This window comes from Lepidochelys olivacea (assembly GCF_965140295.1).
Source record: "Lepidochelys olivacea isolate rLepOli2 genome assembly, chromosome: 2".
Classification (NCBI taxonomy): Eukaryota; Metazoa; Chordata; order Testudines; family Cheloniidae; genus Lepidochelys; species Lepidochelys olivacea.
The window spans coordinates 115,340,343-115,366,027 of NC_140412.1; the positions used below are offsets into that span (position 1 = coordinate 115,340,343).

General features: G+C 42.3%; 2 protein-coding genes across 2 annotated transcripts in view; one reads left to right on the plus strand and one right to left on the minus strand.

Annotated features, from left to right (window-relative positions):
- The window catches only part of SYCP2L (synaptonemal complex protein 2 like), a gene marked incomplete at both ends in the record, with an annotated part of 54,631 nt that extends 44,468 nt beyond the window's left edge, over window positions 1–10,163 (minus strand). The window contains 5 exons of the mRNA XM_084621087.1: window positions 6,105–6,205; window positions 7,437–7,560; window positions 7,663–7,800; window positions 8,690–8,755; window positions 10,155–10,163. Coding sequence (XP_084477213.1) covers window positions 6,105–6,205; window positions 7,437–7,560; window positions 7,663–7,800; window positions 8,690–8,755; window positions 10,155–10,163 — 438 coding nt within the window. The remainder of the gene's footprint in view (window positions 1–6,104; window positions 6,206–7,436; window positions 7,561–7,662; window positions 7,801–8,689; window positions 8,756–10,154) is intronic.
- Window positions 10,164–15,963: 5,800 nt separating this feature from the next.
- GCM2 (glial cells missing transcription factor 2) lies at window positions 15,964–23,153 on the plus strand (the record flags this gene model as incomplete). The annotated part of the gene is made up of 5 exons (XM_084621171.1): window positions 15,964–16,062; window positions 18,643–18,895; window positions 19,353–19,465; window positions 21,895–22,020; window positions 22,272–23,153. 5 exons carry the CDS (start codon window positions 15,964–15,966, stop codon window positions 23,151–23,153), a joined length of 1,473 nt encoding a protein of 490 aa, XP_084477297.1.
- Between the last annotated feature and the right edge of the window lie 2,532 nt (window positions 23,154–25,685).

Consider the following 25,685-nt stretch of genomic DNA (forward strand, 5'->3'; position numbering starts at 1 on the left):
CCTTAGAAACAACTCTGACATCATAATCAAAAAGGCTGACAAAGGAGGTGCTGTTGTCATCATGAATAGGTCAGAATATGAAAAAGAGGCTGCTCGGCAGCTCTCCAACACCACTTTCTACAAGCCATTATCCTATGATCCCACTGAGAGTTACCAAAAGCAACTACAGCATTTGCTCAAGAAACTTCCTGAAAAAGCACAAGATCAAATCCGCACAGACACACCCCTAGAACCTCGACCTGGGATATTCTATCTACTACCTAAGATCCATAAACCTGGAAATCCTGGGCACCACATCATCTCAGGCATTGGCACTCTGACAGCAGGATTGTCTGGCTATGTAGACTCCCTCCTCAGGCCCTACGCTACCAGCACTCCCAGCTACCTTCGAGACACCACTGACTTCCTGAGGAAACTTCAATCCATCGGTGATCTTCCTGATAACACCATCCTGGCCACTATGGATGTGGAAGCCCTCTACACCAACATTCCACACAAAGATGGAATGTGTTAATGAAGTAGTGAACTTTTTAATGGTGTCTACTGTATATGTCTATATGCATGCAAACATTAATAGAAATTGTAAGTTGCCTTGCTGAAGCAGATTTGTTTAAATATTTGTTAAATGCTTAGTAGTAAATAATAGTTTTAGCTAAAGCATTGTATTGTAACGAGTGATGTGATATTAAACTGCTTTTTGAGACTACTACACTAACAGATTTAAACTCGGTATTGAGTCTTCCTTCGTAACCCAAGCATGCAAAGCTACCTCAAATCACAGGAAGTGTTCAGCAGTTTGATGGTGTGGAGAAAGGACCACGTTCAAGTAAAAACTGTTTGACATCAGTTGCTATTATAGGGCAAGTGCTAAGCAAAATGGTATGATGGGGTACCTTATGGCACAAAGAACATATGCAAAGAGACACAAAGGCTTGGATTCCTGAATGGACGATCCACCCAAGACTGCTCATTTGGACCTATGGGGGTTTGAATTTGAAGGATCGTCTGTTGTCTCATATCAGTGTAAAGGCTCTGCTTATTTGCAAATCAGCAAATTTTAATAGTCACCAACCAATGAGAATCAACCTTTCTTTAGGAAAATAACTAAAAATTACAAAAGCAAAACAAGATTAAAAATGGTTTAAAAATCAAGATTTCCTGAACAAACCCCCCCCCCCCAAAATCCCCACACCACACCTCACAGCCCAAAACCAAAACAAACCCCACAATTTTTGATGCAAAAAGAAAAGGAGTACTTGTGGCACCTTAGAGACTAACCAATTTATTTGAGCATGAGCTTTCATGAGCTACAGCTCACTTCATCGGATGCATACCGTGGAAACTGCAGCAGACTTTATATACACACAGAGAATATGAAACAATACCTCCTCCCACCCCACTGTCCGGCTGGTAACACCATCCTGATAACACCATCCTGGCCACTATGGATGTAGAAGCCCTCTACACCAACATTCCACACAAAGATGGACTACAAGCCGTCAAGAACACTATCCCCGATAATGTCACGGCTAACCCGGTGGCTGAACTTTGTGACTTTGTCCTTACCCATAACTATTTTACATTTGGGGACAATGTATACCTTCAGATCAGCGGCACTGCTATGGGTACCCGCATGGCCCCACAGTATGCCAACATTTTTATGGCTGATTTAGAACAACGCTTCCTCAGCTCTCGTCCCCTAACACTCCTACTCTACTTACGCTACATTGATGACATCTTCATCATCTGGACCCATGGAAAAGCAGCCCTTGAGGAATTCCACCATGATTTCAACAATTTCCATCCCACCATCAACCTCAGCCTGGTCCAGTCCACACAAGAGATCCACTTCCTGGACACTACAGTGCTAATAAACAATGGTCACATAAACACCACCCTATACCAGAAACCTACTGACTGCTATTCCTACCTACATGCCTCCAGCTTTCACCCTGACCACACCACACGATCCATTGTCTACAGCCAAGCTCTGCGATACAACTGCATTTGCTCCAACCCCTCAGACAGAGACAAACACCTACAAGATCTCTATCAAGCATTCTTACAACTACAATACCCACCTGCGGAAGTGAAGAAACAGATTGATAGAGCCAGAAGAGTTCCCAGAAGTCACCTACTACAGGACAGGCCTAACAACGAAAATAACAGAACGCCACTAGCCGTCACCTTCAGCCCCCAACTAAAACCCCTTCAACGCATTATTAAGGATCTACAACCTATCCTGAAGGATGACCCAACACTCTCACAAATCTTGGGAGACAGGCCAGTCCTTGCCTACAGACCCCCAACCTGAAGCAAATACTCACCAACAACCACATACCACACAACAGAAACACTAACCCAGGAACCTATCCTTGCAACAAAGCCTGTTGCCAACCGTGCCCACATATCTATTCAGGGGACACCATCACAGGGCCTAATAACATCAGCCACACTATCAGAGGCTCGTTCACCTGCACATCTACCAATGTGATATATGCCATCATGTGCCAGCAATGCCCCTCTGCCATGTACATTGGTCAAACTGGACAGTCTCTACGTAAAAGAATAAATGGACACAAATCAGATGTCAAGAATTATAACATTCATAAACCAGTCGGAGAACACTTCAATCTCTCTGGTCACGCAATTACAGACAAAACAAAAAAACTTCAAATCCAGACTCCAGCGAGAAACTGCTGAATTGGAATTAATTTACAAATTGGAAACTATTAATATAGGCTTAAATAGAGATTGGGAGTGGCTAAGTCATTATGCAAGGTAGCCTATTTCCCCTTGTTTTTTCCTACCCCCCCTCCACCCCAGACGTTCTGGTTAAACTTGGATTTATGCTGGAAATGGCCCACCTTGATTATCATACACATTGTAAGGAAAGTGGTCAGTTTGGATGAGCTATTACCAGCAGGAGAGTGAGTTTGTGTGTGTGTGGTTGGGGGGGGGAGGGGGAGAAAACCTGGATTTGTGCTGGAAATGGCCCCACTTGATTATCATACACATTGTAAGGAGAGTGATCACTTTAGATAAGCTACTACCAGCAGGAGAGTGGGGTGGGAGGAGGTATTGTTTCATGGTCTCTGTGTATATAATGTCTTCTGCAGTTTCCACAGTATGCATCCGGTGAAGTGAGCTGTAGCTCACGAAAGCTTATGCTCAAATAAATTGGTTAGTCTCTAAGGTGCCACAAGTACTCCTTTTCTTTTTTTGAAAAGAGCTAATGAAATCCTGGGATGCATAAACAAGGGAATCTTGAGGAGTAGTACAGAGTTTATTATACCTCTGTATTTAGCATTGGCAGGACCACAGCGGAATACTGCATTCAGGTCTGTTGTCCACAATTGAAGAAGGATGCTGATAAATTGGAAAGGATTCAGAGAAGAACCACGAGAACGATTGAAAGATTAGAAAACATGCTTTATAGGATAAGTCTATACTGCAACAAAATACCCATAGTTGGCCTGTGTCAGTGGACTTGGGCTCATGGAGCTCAGACTGCAGGACTATAAAATTGCAGTGTAGACATTCCACTTTGGGCACCTGGGCTCCAGCACACTCCTGAACACCTACACTGCAATTTTATAGCCCCGCTGAATAAGCCCAAGTCCACTGATATGGGCCAACCATGGGTATTTTATTTCAGTGTAGACATTCATAGGGATTAGACTCAAGGAGCTCATCTATTTAGTTTAACAAAGAGAGGATTAAGGGGTGATTCGATTACCAACTATAAGTATTTACATGGGGAACAAATATGGAATAATTGGCTCTGGACTCTAGCAGAGAAAGGTGTAATATAATCCAGTAGCTGGAAGTTGAAGCTAGATAAATTCATTCTGGAAATAAGGTGTACATTTTTAACACAGAGTAATTAACCATTGGAACAATTTAGGAAGGGTCACAGTGGCTTGTCCACCACTCATAATTTTTGAGGTCAAGATTGAGTGTTTACTTTAAAAGATCTGCTCTGGGAATTATTTTGGGGAAGTTCTAAGGCCTGTATTATAAAGGAGGTCAGACAAGACCTTGGAATTTATGAATGGAGACAAATGAAGGAACACAAAAGGAACTGACCTAAAAAATAAGGATAGGAAGACAAAAAACTAGAACATAATGCAATTATCTATTTTTAATTTTAAAATATATGAATTGCCCCCCTGCACCCCCAACCATGCATAAATTATGGATACAATTCCACTTCTGGGTTTATTAGTGGCCTGAACAAGACAATTTAGCTCCACCAAAGTATCTTTTATAATGTCTTAATTATAGGAAGACTTCAATTATGATTACCTGCAATTGCTAATTGTGCATTACTGTGGTCAAAACAGGTTTTGATATGTAGACTTCACTCTACAGCTCAGCTCATGTACAGCAAAATAGGGGATGGCATTTTCTATATACACATATTGCAAGATAGCTTATACAAACCATTTTCCAATTCTCAATAATAGAAAAAAAATGCTTCTTTTCTGATAGTCAAAGCCTTAGCACCCCAAACTTATTAATTTTAATCACATTTTCAATGAAAATGAGAGAAATTAGAGCGGATTAAAGATTGAAATTTCTAAACCACAGAAAATTCTGATATTTCAACATTTCTTTTTGTCCTGAATTGGGGACGAAAAATCAATTTGTTTGTTTGTGGAATGTTCAGAAAAGTGTTTATTCAACAATGCTGAAAATTTTTGTTTAGGCCTGATTCAAGATTAAGTTGTCTGCCCCTGAACAGCCAGACTACATCTTCTGTTATTCACTGTGATCACAGGACTCCCATTCTATGTTATGATAGTTAAAGAAAAGCAGAGACCATGGTGCACCATTGGAGATGTAGTCTGGCCAGGCAAACCAGAGAGGGAGACTGGGGTATCAGTCACCTTCACTACAATTCTCATGAGGCATTGCAGCAGCTCAGAGAGACAGATTACATGTCTCATTTTGGCTTGGGTCAACATTTCAACTCTGTTTGACTAACTGAAATGTTTCAGTTTGGATCAGCCTGACATGAAATATTTTCTTTTCATTTCTGGGAGAGGAGGGGTGCAAGAGTGTCAACAAAAATTTCTAGTGGATTTTTTTTTTTTTTATTTTGCAGGATCTACGTTTTCATCAAAAAAACATTGATGGAAAATTCCCAGCCATCAGGTATGGTTAAAGGGATCAACAGACAGAACATTTAACTTACTCTATAAGTATTAGATAGGTTTCCCATCAGGGCACAAAACTATCTGCTCATAAAAGTGAGCACTAGCATGTATTAAAATCCAAATTAGTAATAGCCACTCCATTCTAATGTCTCTTTTTTTAAAGGAGGAGCTTTTTAAGAGATGCCTCCTTGACTACCTAGGATTGTAAGAAATACTCATACTCAGTTATAACCTTTCAAATTGCTATTACACATTAGGAACGTCTCAAAATTTGGAACACATTCATGAGGGGAGCATTCAAGGAAAAGGCATAACACCACTATGCAAGTTCTGTGTTTATGTGCTTTTCTGCTTGTTTTCTGAGCTACAACAGTCCTTTATCTCAGATGTATTTCTCAAGAAACAACAAAAGGGTGCCAAAAGTTTCCTTAGGTTTTTTCCTTAAGTTTGTTGAGTTATTTAAATAAAAATGGTGTTCATTTTGTTAAAAAAAAGAAGAAAAAAGGCAAATTCTGGTGTTTCTTTTCTACAATGGTGGTGTTCTGAAAGAATAAACTGCCTTTCTAGTAGGTTGCCCTAGGATCCATTTCAAACAAGCTTACTGTAGCTCTTACTTCTTTTTACCATCTACCCCGAGCTGCACCAGTGCAAACCCATAGTTCCGTTTACATTAGTGCAACACGATTTGCACAGGTGCAGTGTAGCCTGGTCTCAAAACCATACCACATTACATGGTATCTGTATTATGGAGTTACACTGATACAACTAAGACCCAGATTTTTAAAAGGTATTTAGGCATTGCTGTGCTCACTATTGAAACATTTAATAGATTTAGGAGCCTGAGTAACTTAAATTGTTGCAGTAGAAGATCACTAGTAAGTGGGGGAGGCAGGGGTTTCTCCAAAGAAGAAAGCAAACTGATTTTTGAGTGTGTGTACTTACCAATGCAGAGTCAAAGAAATCTTCCACAAGTCTCAGCAGAGATTTATTCTTTGCTGGCTCTATGAGGATCAAAAATTCTCTTGCTCTTTCAAACCAAGATACCATGTAAAAATTAAAATAATTAATAAAGCAGAGATTGCTAACAACAATTCAGCTGTATGGATTTTCACCTCAGGTGCATCAGTGGCTTGATATATTACATGAACACACAAGATTGCTTGATCACTGAGCTTAGCAGTGCCACATTACATTAAAGAAAAGGAGTACTTGTGGCACCTTAGAGACTAAGGTCTTCATCGGATGAAGTGAGCTGTAGCTTACGAAAGCTTATGCTCAAATAAATGTGTTAGTCTCCAAGGTGCCACAAGTCCTCCTTTTCTTTTTGGGAATACAGACTAACATGGCTGCTACTCTGAAACATTACATTAAAGGTGACTCGTAAGTGAAATTAGTAGAATCCCATCTTTTTAACAGTACTTTGTGCTATTATTATTATTATTGCCTCCCCCTGCACCCACTAGTTAAGAAAAAAAAGTAACAGTGAACAGCAGTTTCTTTTTTCAGCAGCTCACCTTTCCTCTGCCTTTATGGTCCCGTGAAATCTACATCCCCACTGCATCTGACCCCTGCTCTGCTGTCATGCTCCAGCACACACTATGCTGGTGACATTATAGCTATTGGGGAACTCTTCTGAAGGAAGTCTTTTTTTTTTTTTATTCTCTACTGAGGGTTTTGCAACGTCTCTTTATTTTATAAAGAAATGCTGTTAAACCATGTGAAATAATACACAAAAGGACACCTCTCCATCCTGTATAGGTTACAGGGAGATCTAGGATTCTGTAGAGGTTTTGTAGTAGGCGCTTGTAAGGGCTTTGCAGAAGCTAGTTGGCCAGCCTGCAACAGTGGATTGCACATTGCAGGACCTAAAAGGAACCAGGTGAGGAGAGAAATAATTTCAGCTCACATGCAGACTGTCCCTCTTAACCTGGTTAATGGTGAGTATTCAGTACATTGTTTATAAAAAGTTTTTAAAAAGTAAGACTGCTTTCTTTTAAATACTATATAAATAGTATAAATAGCAATATATACTAATGCTTCTATTCTAAGCAATGCAAACCAAATGTAATATTTAACTGAAATTGAAGACAAAGCAATTAAAAAAGCCCTCCTCAGTTTGGTGACCTAGTTCATTTCATCCATTAAAAATTATCCCTGGGATTTGATTTCAGAACAGTCACATCCTAATGTTTTCTCTAAAATAAAATAAATAAATAAATCTCATCTCAACAAATGTCAGTCATTTGATTACAAAACTAAATGTGAATATTATACTTATCTTTGGTATCAGCCCTTGCTGAATAAGCAAGCTTGCCCCTTCTTGAGGATCACTTTTAAAGTACATCTGAATGCATTTCAACAACAAGGAAACATTTTGGAATTCATTCTTGTCCAACTCCTATAAAACATTTTCCACCATATTTTCACTAACATAATTGTCTAAGATAATAATTATTTAATTTGAGTTTTAAAATGATACAGTATAAATTATGCTACTTGCCTTTTTCAGCACTTTGTCAAGTTGGTTAAACAATTGTTTGCTGTATTTTTGAGGAGAGTAAATTTCTTTTTCTTCAAACAGTTCATTTATTTTCTGAAATCCCTTTCCCTTGAAAGCATCAGTTATGAGTGATTCAAGCTGTGCAGGAAACCATGAAGAATGATCACTTTGAAAATAATCTTTCTTCTTTGCAAAAATTTTGTTTATCTTCCCACCTAAAGCTCTTTTAATTGTTGTAGCACTTGTTATGGCGTGGGGGGCAGGAGTGGGAGAGAACAGGACTTTCAATGAGAATTAGAGCATTAGATTTTTAACTTGTATATCACTTCCTGTAAAAACATGGGCATAAATTTTAAAAAGTGACTAGTGATTTGGCATGTTTCAATTTTTCAGTGTTTAACTTCAGGCACCATCAAAGGGCCTGATTTTCAGAGAGTGGATACTCTTAATTCTTCCAACTCAGACATTTCTTAATTCATTTTATCACTTCTTAGCATTCTCTAGCCAAAAGATGAAGTTGATAGTTATCTACTTGACTTGTAAATACTGCTAAGATACCAAAATTAACTGATGCCACCTCCATTTAAAAATTTACTTTTTCAAAAATCTTTGTTTTTTATACACATTGCCCATTTGTGTGTGTATATATATATATGTATATATACACACACAGAGTTATGCAGATGACTATGGCCCTGTTCCTGAAGTCAGGGGTCCTGTCCAGGCATATCTGAACCCATGGATGGACTTCTATCCAACTACATCAGATGGATTCACTAGCGCAGACCAGCTGCAGAATTAGGGCCTACATTTGGCTCATAGCATATTAGCCTTCTTGCTAAATGTTCTGTTGCATATACAAACTGATAGAAATGGAAAATGTATGTCATTATTTATTCACTTTTTTGACCACATAAAATTAGGCAGTTGAGAGTATGTTGAAAATTGATATATATAAGATCACGTCAGTAATGGCTGTTCAAAGGAAGGTGAAACAGTTTGCAGAGGGTTATTAAAAAGTATTTACATAGTATTCTGTTCTGGATGCCATGTTTCCCTTTATCTCACTGCTCTGTTCTTGACTTTCTTCCTCCTTTAAATTAAAAGGAAAAGGAAAAAATGGCACTCATTGCTGCTCAAAAAGTGAAAAAATGTACTTGGTTATCAAAATCTCTTTTGATCAGCTATTTTTACTTGCATGTTTTTAAAGACACTATTTCAAAATTTCTCCCCAATCTTTCAAATGGCCATTGCTTAAAAGTAATAACTAATCCCTAAAACAAAATTATAAATATGGCAAGCCAGGTTCTCATTCCATTACAGGCCACTCTGCAAATATGCAGTTTTACAATCAAATTCTAAATTCAATTATTCTCTCCCCAGCCCCATCATAAGAGTTTCCACAACTAGGGGGGAGACTGCAGCAGTTGGAATGGTAACAGTCTGCCAAAACAAAGACAAACAATGTATGTGGAAGAAAAGTCTTGCTACTAATTTACAGAACCAACATAAGTTTTATAGTTACCATTTCCCAAATTCTGTAAATGAAAGTTTACCACAATTAATCTAGATTTAATTTTGCTCTAAAAGCTACAGAAATCTTCATTAAAAATAATCCCTCCCTCTCCCCATCATCATAACAGTTGGGATAAAGTGAGCTGTAGCTCACGAAAGCTTATGCTCAAATAAATTTGTTCGTCTCTAAGGTGCCACAAGTCCTCTTTTTCTTTTTCTGAATTCAGTGGTAGATTTTAATATCCAAGGACAAACAAGGAAGAGCTCTCAGCTCTGGAATTCATTTCCCTGATTTTCTTCCAGAGCCAAAAGCTTTTGGCCTTTAGGTCACACCAAAGACTAGAAGCACTAAATTGAGGGCTAGTTTTTATTGCCTAAATAGCCTTTATTGACACCATGATTCCTGCACTATATTTTTGTTTCTTTAACCAGAGACAGATCTTTGCAGTGGGGACATCTGAGGTGGTAAATCAGCATCCTTACAGTGCAGCCCAAGAGACACATGGAACTGCATGGGGTAGCATGCCTACAGGGCATTGGGGGTGGAGAAGAAGAGGATGATTTGAAAGGGATGAACAACAGGGATCACACCGTAAAACCATGCCACTAGATGGACACCGAGGACTGAGGGCGATGGGCCAACCGATTTTAAAGCCAGTTAGAGGGCTAGAGCCCCTTTCCCAGACAAAGGGGACTAAGAGCCAAGGGAGGGAATTGGAGAGGGGCCCAGGGCAGAAGGCCGGTCCCTTTTGCACTTGGGGGGAAGAGATTTGGAAAAGGAGGAGTCAGAGCCCCCTTTACCTGCCACAAGAGGCAGGGGACAGCCCCAGGGGGCGGTGGGAAGAGGAAAGTGAGAGAGAACGAATACCCCCCGGCAGGGACAGCGGGAGAAAGATAAGCCCCTATCAGCTAGGGAGCTAATCCATGGGGCAGGAGCATTTCCCGGTCTCGACCCCCGGCACGGCGCGCGCACTCACCTTCAACATGGTGCAAACCCCGGGGGAAGCGAAGAGGCGACCGCGAGCCACCCCAGCTGCACCCTTAATGAGACGCCGGGCAGCCCTCGTGTACTGCCCAGGTGCAGCTGGTTACGCAGCCCGGCGCGCCCCCTGCCTCGCTCGAGGGGACAGCTCGGCTTGGGCCAGGGACCCGGTCCCGGGAAAGGGGAGCCCAGAGAGATTCCGCCTGGGGGGGGATCTGGGGGCGCTTCTCGCTACGGAGCGTGTCTCCAGCCTGAGCAGCGGGCATGGCGCTTTGCGCCCCTCCAGGGGACAGGAATGGGGACCGACCCCGGGGAGCCCGCTGCAGGCTCTGCATCGCAGGGAACTTAGATCTCCTCACAGAGAACTTACAGTGAGGGCTGGTTTCTACGGGGGGGGAAGTAGCAAGGGTATTTCTCCCTTCCACGGTAGGGGTGTGTGATTTGGGGGCAGGGTCCCCTCCGCTAAGCGAAGGGAGACATGGAGGCTGCAGTAGGACCGCCAGATTTGACCGGTGATTTTCAAACTTGTTATATGGGGGGAGCATTGTAACTCTGTGTAATAAATTCAGCAGTATCTCACAGTAGGTTACTAATTGTACAATTACAGATGTTTTGAAGGTAGGGAGAGTTGTACGATAGAGAGCTCATGTAGATGCTACTGCACTAACCTTTAAGATGCAACCAACTGCAGACCAAGGAGACTGAACACCAATCCTTGGCTTCTGTCGCCCTACTCATTAATACGGATTACTCCCAGCAGTTAGTTTGAGGAAGAGGCCCACGGATTTGTAATAATACGTCTTCAGAACTAATACAATGAAAAGCTAAATACTGTTCAAACCCATGAAACACTTTGTAGGATCAAGGCCTTCGATTGGAAAACACTTGAAGCACATGCCTGACTTTATTCATATGGGTCCCATTTAGGTCAATATGTTTAAGTAAATGTACGCAGGTGTTTAATTGCAGGATTAGGCTTTAACTGGTTAGGAAGAGAAACAATGAAACCGCCTCTACACAAAGTAAACAAACTGAAAAAGAGGAGAAAATATTTTTGCTAATCTTTCAGTTTTAGAAACCTTAAAGGCCACTTGCAATTATACTAAATAAAAAATTTGCAGACTATTTCCAAATTGACTGTGTTCTTTCAAAGCTGATACTAAATACATAACACACGTGAGACCGCTAGATGGTATTCATAAACTGTTCAGGAGGGGCCTGAAAACTTTTTTTTTTTTTTTTTAGGTTTCAGAGTAACAGCCGTGTAAATTGGTTAGTCTCTAAGGTGCCACAAGTACTCCTTTTCTTTTCTTTTAGTAAAATAGATATACATTGGGCCTGATTACAACTGTGCAAAGTAGCAAAATACTACTAAATAAGAGCTTTCCACTTGCACTGACAATCATGTTTTACATGCACTTTGCACAGGTGCAAATGACGGCAGGGGCGCAAGGCAGTGGTGAACCAGGCGCCTTGATGACAATGGTTTCCCCCGTTACACGTGCCCCCGCCGCGGGGCGAACGATCTCACCGGGTTTTCGCAGGCACTTCCCTTCTCCAGCATTATTTCATGTTGAATGACTGCTCAGTGCTTTCCTTTAATGATATGGTCAGGCCGGGAGAGGGGGGGTGGGGGTAAGTGCTTGACATTTAAACCCAAACAAACAGGAATTAGTGATCTACGCCTTCCTGGAGAGATCCTCTCCGTCCCCTCAGCCGCCTAACAAAGGAGCAAGGGCCAAGGGCGTCTGTCCCGCAGCCCAGCTCAATCCACGGGTGCCCAGGGCAATCTGTGCCAGTGACGTCTCCGGGCATCCTCTGGAGACGGAGTCGCTCTGCAGGCTTCTCCCCCTGATACCCCCTCTCAAAGGGATAGGGTCCTTGGCACAAGGGGCTCTGCTGTAAAGTTAGGGCAGACTCAGAGAGCAAGAACTTTTCCGTGGGCTCCCTACGGCATCGGCCGTGAACTTGCTTGCTCCCCTGAGAGGATTTTCCACGATTCTACTAGAATAGCACTAGAGACAACTAACCTTCCCCCCCCCCAGCACAGTAGACGACCACTTCTACAAGTAGGGCTAGAAGGGGTTCTCTGACCCTAATTGGTTTGGACCCAGCCCTTCTTCGGTTAATCAATGGGCGCTTTGCTATTGACTCAATTTCTTGGAGTGGGGAAATTGCCTAGTTCAGAAAGAACGTTCTTCTGAGCCAGATCCGGTAGCCTTAACTCTGTCCCAAACACCCGTGGCCTCGCTGGAGAGTTTCGCCTGTGGAAAGACGGCGGGCATCTGCTCCTACATCTTACAAATGCTTCGCTACAGCTGGTCGTTGTAGCCCGGGGATGGTTACGCTGAACATTAACAGCTACAATTCTTTCCCTAATCTCTGTCAGATTTTAGGAAAGAAAATCTCTCCTGAACCCATTAGGGGAGGGAAGCGGGGCCTTTTCTGCAATGGAGAAGGAAGAGTCTTCTTTTGCAGGGGCCAGCTCAGATCGGAATTATTTTTGTGTGAAAAATGTTACACAACCCCAAAAGTTTTATACAGCTAAAAGGACACACGATAGACAGTTGAACAAAGTCGTTAAGGGAATTTTTTTGAGTGCCGTTGTTAGCAGACGAGGAGAAGCGGGACCCTTGCTGGCTTTAGGATTTATTTTCCTATTTAAAGGACGAAGGGAACTGCCATTAAATTAAGGCGAAAATGTCGTATATTTCACAGGTGAACGAAAGCGGAACCTAGTTAGCCATTCGGAAATTCTGTGGCAAGGCACACAACGGTTTCACGTAGATGTCCAATTTCCTTCCAGCTAAAAGATAAAGCTGGCTTCCAATGTCTTGCCGCATCTCCATGATATTAAGCGACAAAAATGTTTTACTTATTAGGTTTTCTAATGAACGAGTAAAAATAAAAAGTTCTTTCTTTAAAGCACACCAAATATTGTCATGCAACGATAGTACCAAGTTCCACGGAAGACGCTGCTACACGTTGATGAAAGTAATCGTTGTTTTATTTCTTAATGTAGAGTAGTGTAACCATTTCGAATAATGACAGGTTTCAGAGGAGCAGCCGTGTTAGTCTGTATCCGCAAAAAGAACCGGAGGACTTGTGGCACCTTTGGAGACTAACACATTTATTTGAGCATAAGCTTTCCTGAGCTACCGCTCGCTTCATCGGATGCATGCAGTGGAAAATATCCGATGAAGCGAGCGGTAGCTCAGGAAAGCGTATGCTCAAATAAATGTGTTAGTCTCCAAAGGTGCCACAAATCCTCCTTTTTTCATTTCGAATAAGTGTGTGTAGAACGGGCACAGATATGAACAGTACAACAAATTAATTCGTAAGAGCAGCATTTTTTCTTGGTATATATGCATAAAGCTAAAGAACAATAGGCTATATCATAGTGATAAGTAATCACTCCCAAGCGGTCTTTTCAGATCCTAACAAACTTGTTCAGACATATTTGAAATTAGAGGTTAGTGATCTGAATTTCTTTAATACATCCTAGTTGTGTCAAGCTGCAAATAATCATATATGAAATAAAAGTTCAATCCGAATGAACTCCCATTGAGTTCAATGGTGCAGGATTTAATACTATGTCCGCTTATATTTGCGAAAGCACCTCCAGATAAATGAGGATACGGATAGCCGCTTGCGTGATTGTGTGTCTTGGAGAGACTGCAGGGGAGATGAGCAGTAACCTGGTTCCTGCAGCTGGAACCCCTGCGTAGCTGCAAACACACAACAGAAAAGGCAGATCTACTCGAGCACGATTCCCACCGGTTTCCACAAGGATTTTGCCTGAGGAATGATGGCAGCATAAGGTGGCTCTGCAAAATAGGAAGATATTAGCAATCGCAGACCCTTAGTTCCTCTACAAACTGTATCCCGCAGCAGCTAGAAAAATGATCAGCTGTACTGTGGGGAAGAGACACCTATTGCGTTTAATTGTGAACGTATCAGCTTGGAAATAAGTAAGGAATACACTGTCAAACAATGATTTCAGCTGAAGCGTGTTCTCGAAATAGTTTGTTTTATAGTGTAGATCTGGTGCCTTGTTACGTGAGAAGAAATGAGTATGTTCCCCTGTATCTATTCTTCTCTGATTTTCATTAGGAGGCTTGACTGGATGGAACGGGGGAGAAACAGATTTGTAATGTAGATTGCAGCCAGATGTGTGTTAAGCAGATGGAATTCCTTCTGAAATAACAGACTGACCAGATTTCCCACAAGACGGGGGTAAACAGCAGCTCCTTCACAAACTCAGGGGGAAAGGAAGTGGACCTATTTTTGTAGTGCCAAATTTTAAACAACTACAAGGAAACACTCGAAGTGTTTTTAGCTACTGCTGAATGCGATAGCAACAACTAGAGACTCCGAACCTAGTGGTTGCTCGAAACACCTTCCCACGTACCATACTCAAAGGCTTGGAGGAGCACAGGTGTACCATGCCCTCCCGAAATTACAGGGCTGGATAAGAATCAGGCAGTTTTTGCTACATGATCAGCAAAAATGCAGCTCTGTAGAGTTTGCACATATGTAAACTCGTGTCTTTTGCACATTCTAGAATGCAGGTGCTTTAGAAATTTATTTTCCCCCAACATAAATCATTAACCGAATCACTGTGTACACACTATATTGAATATATTGTCTTACTGGGGAGGCAAAACTTTGGACACTTGCTATTTGTCTCACTCAGAACTGGAGGTCAGATGAATAAGGCTTGATCTAAACCCAAGAGACAAGCTGTGATCTTGGTTATTTAGTATAGCCTTGAACTCATTATTGTCCTTCATTTCTAGTTTCTAGAAATCAGACTCAGAGTGCGTGTGTGGGTGGGGGTGTGGGGGAAGGAAGGAATATTTCATACTGCAGCAGTTTATTAGTTGTTAACTTATAGGACAGTTGCGGAGGCTCATTCATTCTGCGTTACTTGTCGGAGTAAAAACTCCCACTGGTGCAAGTGAAGGTGCCTGCTAGATTTCAGAACTGCGCCGTGACTTGCTGAACGTCTTTTCCATTTGCCTTCCAGCTATGTTTTAGAGTTAGTCTTGCCCTAAGCCTGGTATCAAAATAGAATAGATAAAAAATCAAATACCGGTGGAAGTAGCTTCGCGTTTTCATCCTGCCACTCGTAGGCGCCGCATGCAAAACCTCCCTTTCGGAGGTGTGCCTGGTATGGACTGCAAAACCAATTGTCCAGGTGTGACTAGTAAGCAGTTATTCGGCCCTGTCGGTGGAGATGATCGCGCTCCTGGCTAAACACGAGGTGATTACAAACCAAAGCGACCTGCGCGCTGACTTTGAGGATTGGGACTGTTTTTGCAATATCCTAGTGCCCCTGCTGCCCCCTTTTGCTCTTTGCGGCCGGCTCTGGTTATCCATGGACTCGGTGTCCAAGTGTCTCGGATTTCCAAACTTTTTCTTTGCGCATAGTGACTAGGGGGAGGAGTCGGCCTTGAAACAAAGCGGCCCCCCCACCCCCCCGCGCCCGCAGCGTTTAACACAGACCGTGCATGTGGGAGGGAAATGGACAGGGCAAGCAGGGAGACTGTCTCACATCCACACATAAAAGCGGGAATCAAAGGGCGCAGCAGGAGCTGCCCGCTCCTTTCAGCACCGCAGTCCCGGGACAGGGCAAAGCGCGAGCGCTGCACGCGCCTGCCAAACTCAGCGCCTTGGCCAAGCGGTAGCTGCCCTGCACGCCGCTTCTCCTTCGCAATTCGGTGTCTGTTTAGTCCTCCTCCCGTTTGCAGACTCTTGCTGCGTAGCGTCCCGGAGCAGAGGGGGCAGCTCCCTGCCAGCCGATGGTGAACATGTCCAAGGGCCCCCTCGAAGACTCGGACTGCGTGTGCTCCTACGGGATGAAGCTAACGTGGGATATCAATGACCCCAAACTGCCCCAGGTAGGAGGGAGAGAAGGGTGGTTGCTGCTGTGGGTTGGGGGAGCAGGGATTTGATCTCTCACGGCGATGCTCTTCGCTCGGCTCTAGCCGGCCCAGAATGAATGAGGGACCATTGTCCCAACCGAACAGCTGATATTTGCGTTTACAGAATTCAAGCACTTCTTTAAAGCGAACAAGGACATGCTCCAGAACCGGACAGCCTGCAACCCTGGCTGCCTCGGGGCACTTGGAAGTCCCATGCACAAAAGACGTAGATTCTGGACTCTGGGTAACCGTTTTAATAAAACTGGTTTAAAGCCCAGAGTTTGTCTCATATTGGCAAATTAGATCGGTGAGGTTAAGTGGACTGGGGAATCGGAATGAAGACATCCGGGAATCTGAAGTTGTAAAGGAAAGAAACCAGAATTATTCTTCTGCTGTATTTGTTTGCTCGATGGTTTTGGTCTTTGTGGTTTCTGAAATTGGTCAGAGAAGAAACGAGATCTCGGAGTGATTGCTATATTTTAATTCTGTGCTAACAAGAAATTATACCTGCCTTGTTTCTCTTCAAAGGGATAGACTGTGTATGTTTGGATAGTTCTGTGCCTGGTGATATCGTTGTATATTTGTTTATTAGGCTACTTTACTTAGACTGGTATAAACCGAGAAAGACAGACTAGGTGGGGTAATATCTTTTATTGGACCAACTTCTATTGGTGAAAGAGACATGATTTCCCGCTACAGAGCACTGGGAAAGGTACTCAGAAATGCCACCGCTAAATACAAGGTGGAGCATATTGTTAAGCATGCGGATATCAACTAGTGATTTGTTGAGAATGATGGGGGATGGTCACATTTTAATCCTTCTTTATAATTGTATTCAGGTACTTTCATATATATTTAAGTGCTTAGAAAACATTTATGAGTGCCATAGAAAGCCCCCCTTAAAATAAGTTTAAAATTAGCTATTACTGTATGTCCAGTGGAGAAATGGTTCCCAGACCAATATTAAAACAAAAGCAAAGTTTCAGGACCCTCTTCCCACCTAGCTATAAAGAAAGGGAGACTGGTCTCAACCTCCCTGAATCTTTTTTTTGACTGACCACCCCCCACCCCTGGCTGCGACCCCAAGTATGAGAGCTCATGCTATAGGGGATGAAGCTGGAAGAAGAGATTTCCTGACTTTACCTACCCAATATCCCTTTTAGCCTCAGAACTTTCAGTCTTTGATTGGATTCTATAGAATATAAAGTAGGATTTGTTATATAATTCAAAAACAAATGGTTCTTACTTTTCTTTACTGCAGCTGTAAAAATCTCTTTCATTCTACCATTTGTCTAATAAATTACATTTTGGTTGGTAACTCTTTGAAAGCAAGTCTTAATATCCCAATTTCAAAACATACTTCTTTTAAACTATATTGAGTATATTCCACAAATATAATGATAATCAGTTAACATTATTTTGGTAGAGGGTTTATTCAGGTCTTATTAGATACATTTTAAGAAATAGTGGTATAACCAAACTTGTTCTCAGAATATTTCTGGTTTTTATTAATCTATAAATGCTAAATCCTGAAACAGGTATAGCATAAGAGAATGAGAGCTGGAGATTATATTTGTCCTTGTGCAGCAAACTGTTTATTAAAGTTCCTGTTACAGGCCAATCAGTTACAAATGTCAGGTTTCAGAGTAACAGCCGTGTTAGACTGTAATCGCAAAAAGAAAAGGAGTACTGGTGGCACCTTAGAGACTAACCAATTTATTTGAGCATAAGCTTTCGTGAGCTACAGCTCACTTCATCGGATGCATCCGATGAAGTGAGCTGTAGCTCACGAAAGCTTATGCTCAAATAAATTGGTTAGTCTCTAAGGTGCCACCAGTACTCCTTTTCTAGTTACAAATGTGTAACCCAAAGAGTGTTGTATTGCAAAGGTTTCTGATCACGGGCCTACATAATGGACTGATCACAGACAGTTTTATTATGGATGGTGATGGGCAAGATGGAAGGAGCTCAGTTTGATTCTCACAACCCAGATTAAGTTTACAGGGCTAGCAGTTTTTTAAAAAAAATTCTTTTTGCTTGTAAATTGAGCACATTAAATTTGGAAAAAGAAAAGGAGTACTTGTGGCACCTTAGAGACTAACCAATTTATTTACTTCATCAGATGAAGTGAGCTGTAGCTCACGAAAGCTCATGCTCAAATAAATTGGTTAGTCTCTAAGGTGCCACAAGTACTCCTTTTCTTTTTGCGAATACAGACTAACACGGCTGTTACTCTGAAACCTGTCATTAAATTTGGAGTTATTGAGAGGCAATAGGCATAGAACCCGACAATGTTATTTTTACGGAGATATGTTTTAGAATAGAGCTGTGCTTTAAGGACAGTATTATTTCCTTTTGTTGTTCTAAATTTACTGCTCTTTAACTTCCTTAGGTAACTTCTTGTTATGTATAATGGGACAGGATAAAAAGGATAGACTGAGTAGTTTTTACTATGCTGAGATACTCTGTTAATACGTTCTCACTCTTTCTCGCTGGTCTCCACTTCCCTCTTCCTTTCTATTGTTGCCCCTCTCCCCTAACCCAATTGTGGTACAGGAGCCCAAGCACTTTGATGGCTTCCAGGAGTGGCCAGATGGCTATGTGCGATTTATCTACACTGTTGAAGAAAAGAACGCACAACGGCATCTCAGTGGCTGGGCCATGCGCAACACCAATAACCACAACTGCCAGATCCTCAAGAAGTCCTGCCTTGGAGTTGTGGTTTGTGCCAGGAACTGCACGCTGCCGGATGGTACCAGGCTGCAGCTCCGACCTGCTATCTGTGACAAGGCCCGCCAGAAGCAACAAAGTGAGAGAAGTCTGAGGGGCGAGACTCCAAAGGCTGAAGCATTCTTTTCAGTTGGTCCTGATTTCAGACCCAAATGAACCTAAGTCCCACTCACAGACAGTGCTGACTTATCCTGCTCTTATTATTAGTGGCAAAGAGGGTGTAAAGCAGTAGCTCCAAATTTCAAAAATGTGTGTGTCTGGTAGATAGTCCAGCAGAGACGGGCCTACATAATGGACTCAGATTTAAATCTAAACATCCCTGACATCCAAAGTGAATATATCAGGTATTCATCTTGAGTCCATTAGTATATAGCTCAGCTATGCTTCTTGGTGTACCTTATATTGTTTGAATATTATACTTTGATTTGGAGTTTAATTGAAGGATCAGTTATAGAGTGGTTGAATCCAACAGTGTTCTCAGCTGATTTCTCCATTTTAACCATGCTCTTCAATACCAGCCTTATCTGATTTCACAGAGAAAGCCTGTCCAAACTGTAACTCAGCCCTAGAGATAATTCCTTGCCGGGGACACAGTGGCTACCCAGTCACTAACTTTTGGAGGCTCGATGGCAAGGCAATATTTTTCCAGGTAAGCTAGAAATAGTCCTTAAACTTACCTTCCTTCTTATTATTGCTATGGATTTATAAAAGCTCTTGATGAATATTGCATACAATTACAAACATGAGGCTTTTTCTTACCTTCACACATTTCTTAAGATAGAATTTCATTAAAGGCCAAATGCTGTAGCCCTTGCACAGATAAGACTTCCAGCCCTTACCATGGGCTGAATCCCATATGACTTAAAGAAACTCTTCTGCTGAATTTCATGCATAAATTGTATGGAGTCAAGTAAAATGGGAGATTTGCCTGCACAAGGACTGACCAGGATTTAAATATGTCTCTTAATTAGATTTTACACCATTAAAAGAACTTTCATTTAATTGATCGTTTGATTAATTCAATGTGTAGGAATTAACATCAAACTTTTACTGAATTAAGAGGAAAGTGAAGGGAAAGCTTGGCTAGTGTGGTACACTGCATAAATGTGATTCCTCTGATCATGTTCCCTAAACTCTGTGTATTCCAAAATATTCCCATTTTACTGTTCAAATGTTACTTCACAGAAGGGCAGAAACTGAAAAGCATATTTCTTTAGCAGAATAGTCACAGATTACAAAAAACAATTTTACTCTTTCTATTCAATACAGGGAGATTTTTATACGCTATTTTAGTTATTCCTATACTTAACTTTACCCATCTGAGTAGTGCCATTGAAGCTAATGAAGCGTGAGCATAACTGTTTGCAGGACTGGGGCCTAAATCTAAAGGAACTGCTTCACTGAGGCTCAGTAGCGCTGGTTGCTTTTTAAAACTTACATGGCCTGAGTAGCATTTAGATTAAAAATCCATATTTAATATGAACATTCATAAATTAAATAGCAAAATGATAGTATCCTATAGCAGATTTTTGTCATTTCAGAACATGAGGTTTCTTTCTTCACCAATAGGTTCATATTACAATAGTGATCATCATTCCTGCAAACACTTAAGCATGTAAATAGTCACATTGACGTCAAAGAGGATCAGGATCTAAAACTAAGACAAAAATCACAACTATAGAAAGGTAGAGAGATGAAAGTTTTAGATAGAACCATACTCCTTTTAACAGAAGAGCAACTCTGGATGTCCTTCCACAGAATGCATTTCAGTTCTGCTTGAGAAGAGTTGTTTTTAAAGTAAAGAACGTTTGTCAGCAAGTTCAGTGCAAGCTCTTTAAAGCTTATGTATACTGTTTAATGGTGGCTGTTATGAAGCAGAACTAAGATTCTGAACAGCAGAACTCCTAATCTTTCCTCCCAGATCCTCTCAGCTACTCCTGAGCTCCATGGCTGTGGACAACATCTGTATTCTCCGTCATCCAAATCCAGAATTTTGGGGTCATATTTGACTCCTCCCTCCCTTTTCCTTCCCACCCACATGCAGGTGGTGACCAAATCCCATTGCTTAATTCTTCACAGCATCACTAATCTGCAACCTCCCCCTTCTCTCCACTCTAATGGCTAAATTACTGGCCCACGCGAAGGTCATCTCACACCTTGCACTGAAATCTTCTCCTCAGTCTTCTTGTTACTAACTTCACCCCATTTCCAACCCATCCATAATGCTGTTACCAAAATCACTAATCTCCCGTATCACTGCAATCATGTTACCTTCTCCTTTGTGTCATTTCTTTGGCTCCCCATAGTGCTGCCCATTAAGTTCAAGCTTCACAGCTTTGTTCTTAAGTCTCTTCATCACATCTACATCTACATGTCTGAGCTGGTCCCCTTTTGTATTCCATATCAGCCATCCCCAGCCCCCTTTGCCTGCAATGACAACCTCGATACCCTCTCTGCCTCCTTCTGCCACAAACGCTTCCATGTTCTCTGCTGTGCAGCCCCTTTTGCTTGGGATGCCCTTTTGAAATCTATTCTTCAACCTCTATCTGCATCTCACCTCATTCACTCCTAAAAACTCAAGTATACAGCATGGATTAAAATAATTCTTTGCCTTGTTTAAAAATAGACACGACATACAAAACATTTGAACTATGAAGCCATCTGTCTGCTTACCTGAGTAACCATGTCATCATACCTCCATAACACATGCTCCTCTATCTGTCTCCCCTTCCCAGGGGAGATGGAACAATTTGTATAGTGGGGATGCTGAGAGCCATTGAACCAAACTGTAATCCCTGGATATAATGGAAACCACTTCAAGCCAAAGGAGTGTGGCCACACCCCCCGCTTCCCTAGTTCCAGCACCTATGCCCCTTCCTGGTGTATGTTACACTTTTCTAATAAGTCCGTTGTTTATACGTAAGTTGTTTGAGCATGCACTTTTCTTCTATCTTTTCTGTGATGCACCGAGCAATCTTGTGGGTGCTATAAAATAATAAATGATAACCATAAGCTTTAGTTGCCTACTTATTAATGTCTTTAGATAAGCAAATTATTAATGTGTTAATGCTACTGCAGGCCAAAGGAGTCCATGACCACCCTAGACCAGAGAGTAAATCAGAGACAGAGGCAAGAAGAAGTGCCATTAAGAAACAAGTGTCCTCTTCTCACCTTTCCCAGAAAAAGAGGCTTATAGACTCAGAGGTAACTGTAGAGCTGGATTTTCATTATGAAGATGGTGTAACCATGTACTGTAAGTCATAAGGTATAACAAAATCCTTACAAGACACCACAGCAGCTTGCTTTGCTCCTATGCGCAGAGGGGGTTGTTAAAGCAGTGAAGAGGCTGTCAAAGCTGCAAGGAGCAATAATACTAGTAAGCCTATAGAGCTGTGTGTGCATGTGTACAATATTTATTTCTGGATCTCAAAGACCTGTTTTCATATTCTTTTCAGACAAGAAGGTATCATGATAGCAGTGGTCATTTCAACAACATTCATCATTTGTCATGCATGGAAGGCCCAGAAAAATTCAGTATCATTACAGACACCAGCTTCCCAATTGCAGCTCAGCCTTACCCTGAATTTCAAACTACAGACCCTTACAAAGCTACTTATGACTCAGCCAGCCTCCAAGGGGACACGGCATCACCATTCCAAAAGTGTCCTAACCCAAGAATCTTTCTACCTGGGCCGGGGGGCTATGAATTTGAAGTTCCTAGTTATATAAGTTCTAGCTCATATCCAACATTTTACAAAGATTTGGCAAATACCCCAGTGGATACAGACCCCCTTAATTTGACTGGACTTCAGTATACTGGTAATTCATTGAATGCCCATGATAAGAACTTTGATAGTGGACATCATGGGCTGAAACACATTTTGGGGAAAACTGGTTATGGAGATAGGAGTGACTATGGACAGATTCAAGCAAATGCTAATCCCCCTTACTACAGTGGGGAGTATCCTTGCAGGTACAGTAGCAATCCCTCTCCAGCTGCCACAGCTTTACAAACTGTTATCACTACAACTACTAAAGTATCCTACCAGGCCTACAAGCCCTCTGTGGTGAAGTACCGTGACCACATGTGTGATGTAAAAAATCCTCAGAACTGTACCCATACAGCAGAAAACATCTCAGGAACTGTTTATCCAGGGATAAAGATTCAAGAAGACTGTAGTGTGGTCAAACCAGCTTTGTTTTACCAGCATGATCCAGTTCCCACAAAGTCAGAACAAGGGGAGACTGTGGATACATATCAGTATGGGCCAAACCCAGGAAACAGCTGCTCTGAGCATGAAGGACAGTCATTCAGATTTGAGAGTGGTGAATACTAAATGCCATGTGTTTTAATACTAATCATGTGACTACTAAACCCTGGTGATTGGAAGTTAGGGTGATCAGATAGCAAGTGTGAAAATAAGGACACTTTTTTCAGGGTGTGTAGGGGTGTATATAAGACAAAACCCCAATATTAGGACAGTCCTGATAACATGGGGATGTTTGGTCATGCAATGGGGAGTTTGAGGACTGGCAAGCAAGCAAAACATTAGGACAATTTACTTAGTCGTGACATATGCCTTTGTGGAGATCTGCTGAATGTCTCAGGTCCCATCCATGCACAAAAGTTCAAATCAGTCCCTTCTAGTCTCTTACATGGTGTGATAGTGAGGCCTACTCCAAAATATGGCCCCACACTGAGCCAGGTCAGGATTAATGATCTACTTTGGAGACAGGGACTTAATAAACCCCCTTCACAATAGCTGCCAAAAACGTCAAGCCCTGAGGGAGGGCCCTTCATCTGTGACTAATAATCAACAGGTAAGAAGAAATAAGAGCGGAGGGGACTCAGTTTATGAGGCCTGAAGACTGCAGCCAGCTGGTGAGAGGAAAGACAATGGGAGGTTGGGTTCCTCAAAGAAGGAGAGAATCTCTCATTAGTATGTTTGCCGATATGGTGAGTAAGAAAGACTAGCTTAGGTTTCCCTGAAGTAAGGAGAAAGGCTAGCAATGTCCTGTATGTTCCTCTTTGCTTCCCTGTGTCATGTCTAAAGGCTGTCCAGTCCTTCCACCAGAAAAGGAAAACCTAGAGATGGACTAGATCAGTGGTTTTCAACCTGTGGTCCGCAGACATCTAGGGGTCCGCAGAATATGTCTAAGATTTCCAAAGGGGTCTGCACCTCCAATTGAAATTTTTTAGGGGTCCGCAAATGAAAAAAGGTTGAAAACCACTGGACTAGATGACCTCTGGGACTGACTTGTCAATACCTGGCTTGGAGGCAATAAGACTTATAGGCAATTTTTCCAACAGCACCCACAGATGTGTCTTTCTTCTTTACTCCAGCTTGGCATTCTACTGATGCACATATGGTTTTATTAAACCATTTGCAATGTGACTCTTCCTGTTCAAACTGGTTAGGGAAACTGACCGCACCTTCATGACCTCTAGGCATGATCATAACCACTCATTATAGATAAAACAAAGCTCCATCTGGTACAAAATGCAGCAGCCCACCTATTTAGCAACACTGATCACCATGAACATATCACTCTTGTGCTCCATTCCCTGCCCTGGCTCCGTGGCTCCCCACTGAATGCAGAGCCACCTGAAAGGTCTCTTTCTTGCATGGGACTTCTCCTAGCTACCTGAGAGATCACCTCTCCCTTTCCCACCATAATCTCCCATGACAACTATGTTCTACTGGTAAAATGAAAGAAGCCAACCAACAGTGGCAGGCTTGTGAGTGCAGGAGACAGAACTTACACAGGAGCTAGAGCTAAACAAAGGACACACATAGACACAAATCCCCAAATCCTATAAACTAAACAAGCTTGTTCTCTTATAGGCCGGGAAGGAAAATAGAGAAAGTTGCTGTTATTTCTATGCTTAAATATTTGGAAAACACTCAGATAGTATGGTGATGGAGGCTATCTAAGTACTGAGAAAGACGTTAAAATAACTTAACAAGGACTCTGTGTGAACATGGTTTGTTCTAACACAGTTTAAACTCGAGTATGACAGGTCATTTCTTTTTGTTAGTTACCAACGCCCCGATCCACAAAGGTACTTAGGTTCTTAAACCCAGACTTAGGCACCTACGTCTCTGTGATCCACAAAACTGCTGCCAAACCTGTAGGTGCCTAAACTCACTCAGGTACCTAAGGTTTCAGGGTAAAAGTTCCCTCAGCACCTAATTTTCTGCCTCTGAGCATGTGCACTGCTGCCTCCTTCTAGGCATCTGGATGCTTAAGCCCCACTGTGATTCACAACCTTGGGGGCAGACAGGCATTCCTCTGCCTAAGTTGCATGCAGGGCCTGATCCAGTAGGTGTGCTCCAAGGTTGCCTACCAGATTGAGTCTCATTTAAAATTTGGTAGCTTGGGCTTCCTTCTGCATCTAGGGCCCAGATATCCCCTACCCCACCCCTCTGGTTAAGGGGACCCAGGTTTCTCCCTCTTGCCCTGCTCCCTGTGTGTGGGGCCAGGCTGCCTCTCACCCTGGGAAGACATGCACCCCATGCCTCTGCTCTTGGGCAAGGGCCTTGGACTTTCTCTGGAAGCGTGTGTGTGTGCACATGTACTTCCATCTCTCCTCCCACTCTGAGCAAAGCCTACCCCCCATTCTGCCCCTCTGTTCTGCGGTGGGTCAGGAAGATGTTCTGCCCGAGGCAGAGTCATCCCTTTTGCCTCCAGGATCCTCTCATAAAGGGAGGTTGGCTTTTCTCTCTCTCTTTTGTGAGGCAGACTCACCCGCACCCCCCCCCAGACACAACCTTTCTCTGGGAAAATGGGATCTGGGCTGCCCACTCACCTATTGTCTCCACCACCGCACCCTTTCACCAGTGACCATGGGCTCTACCAAACCTCAC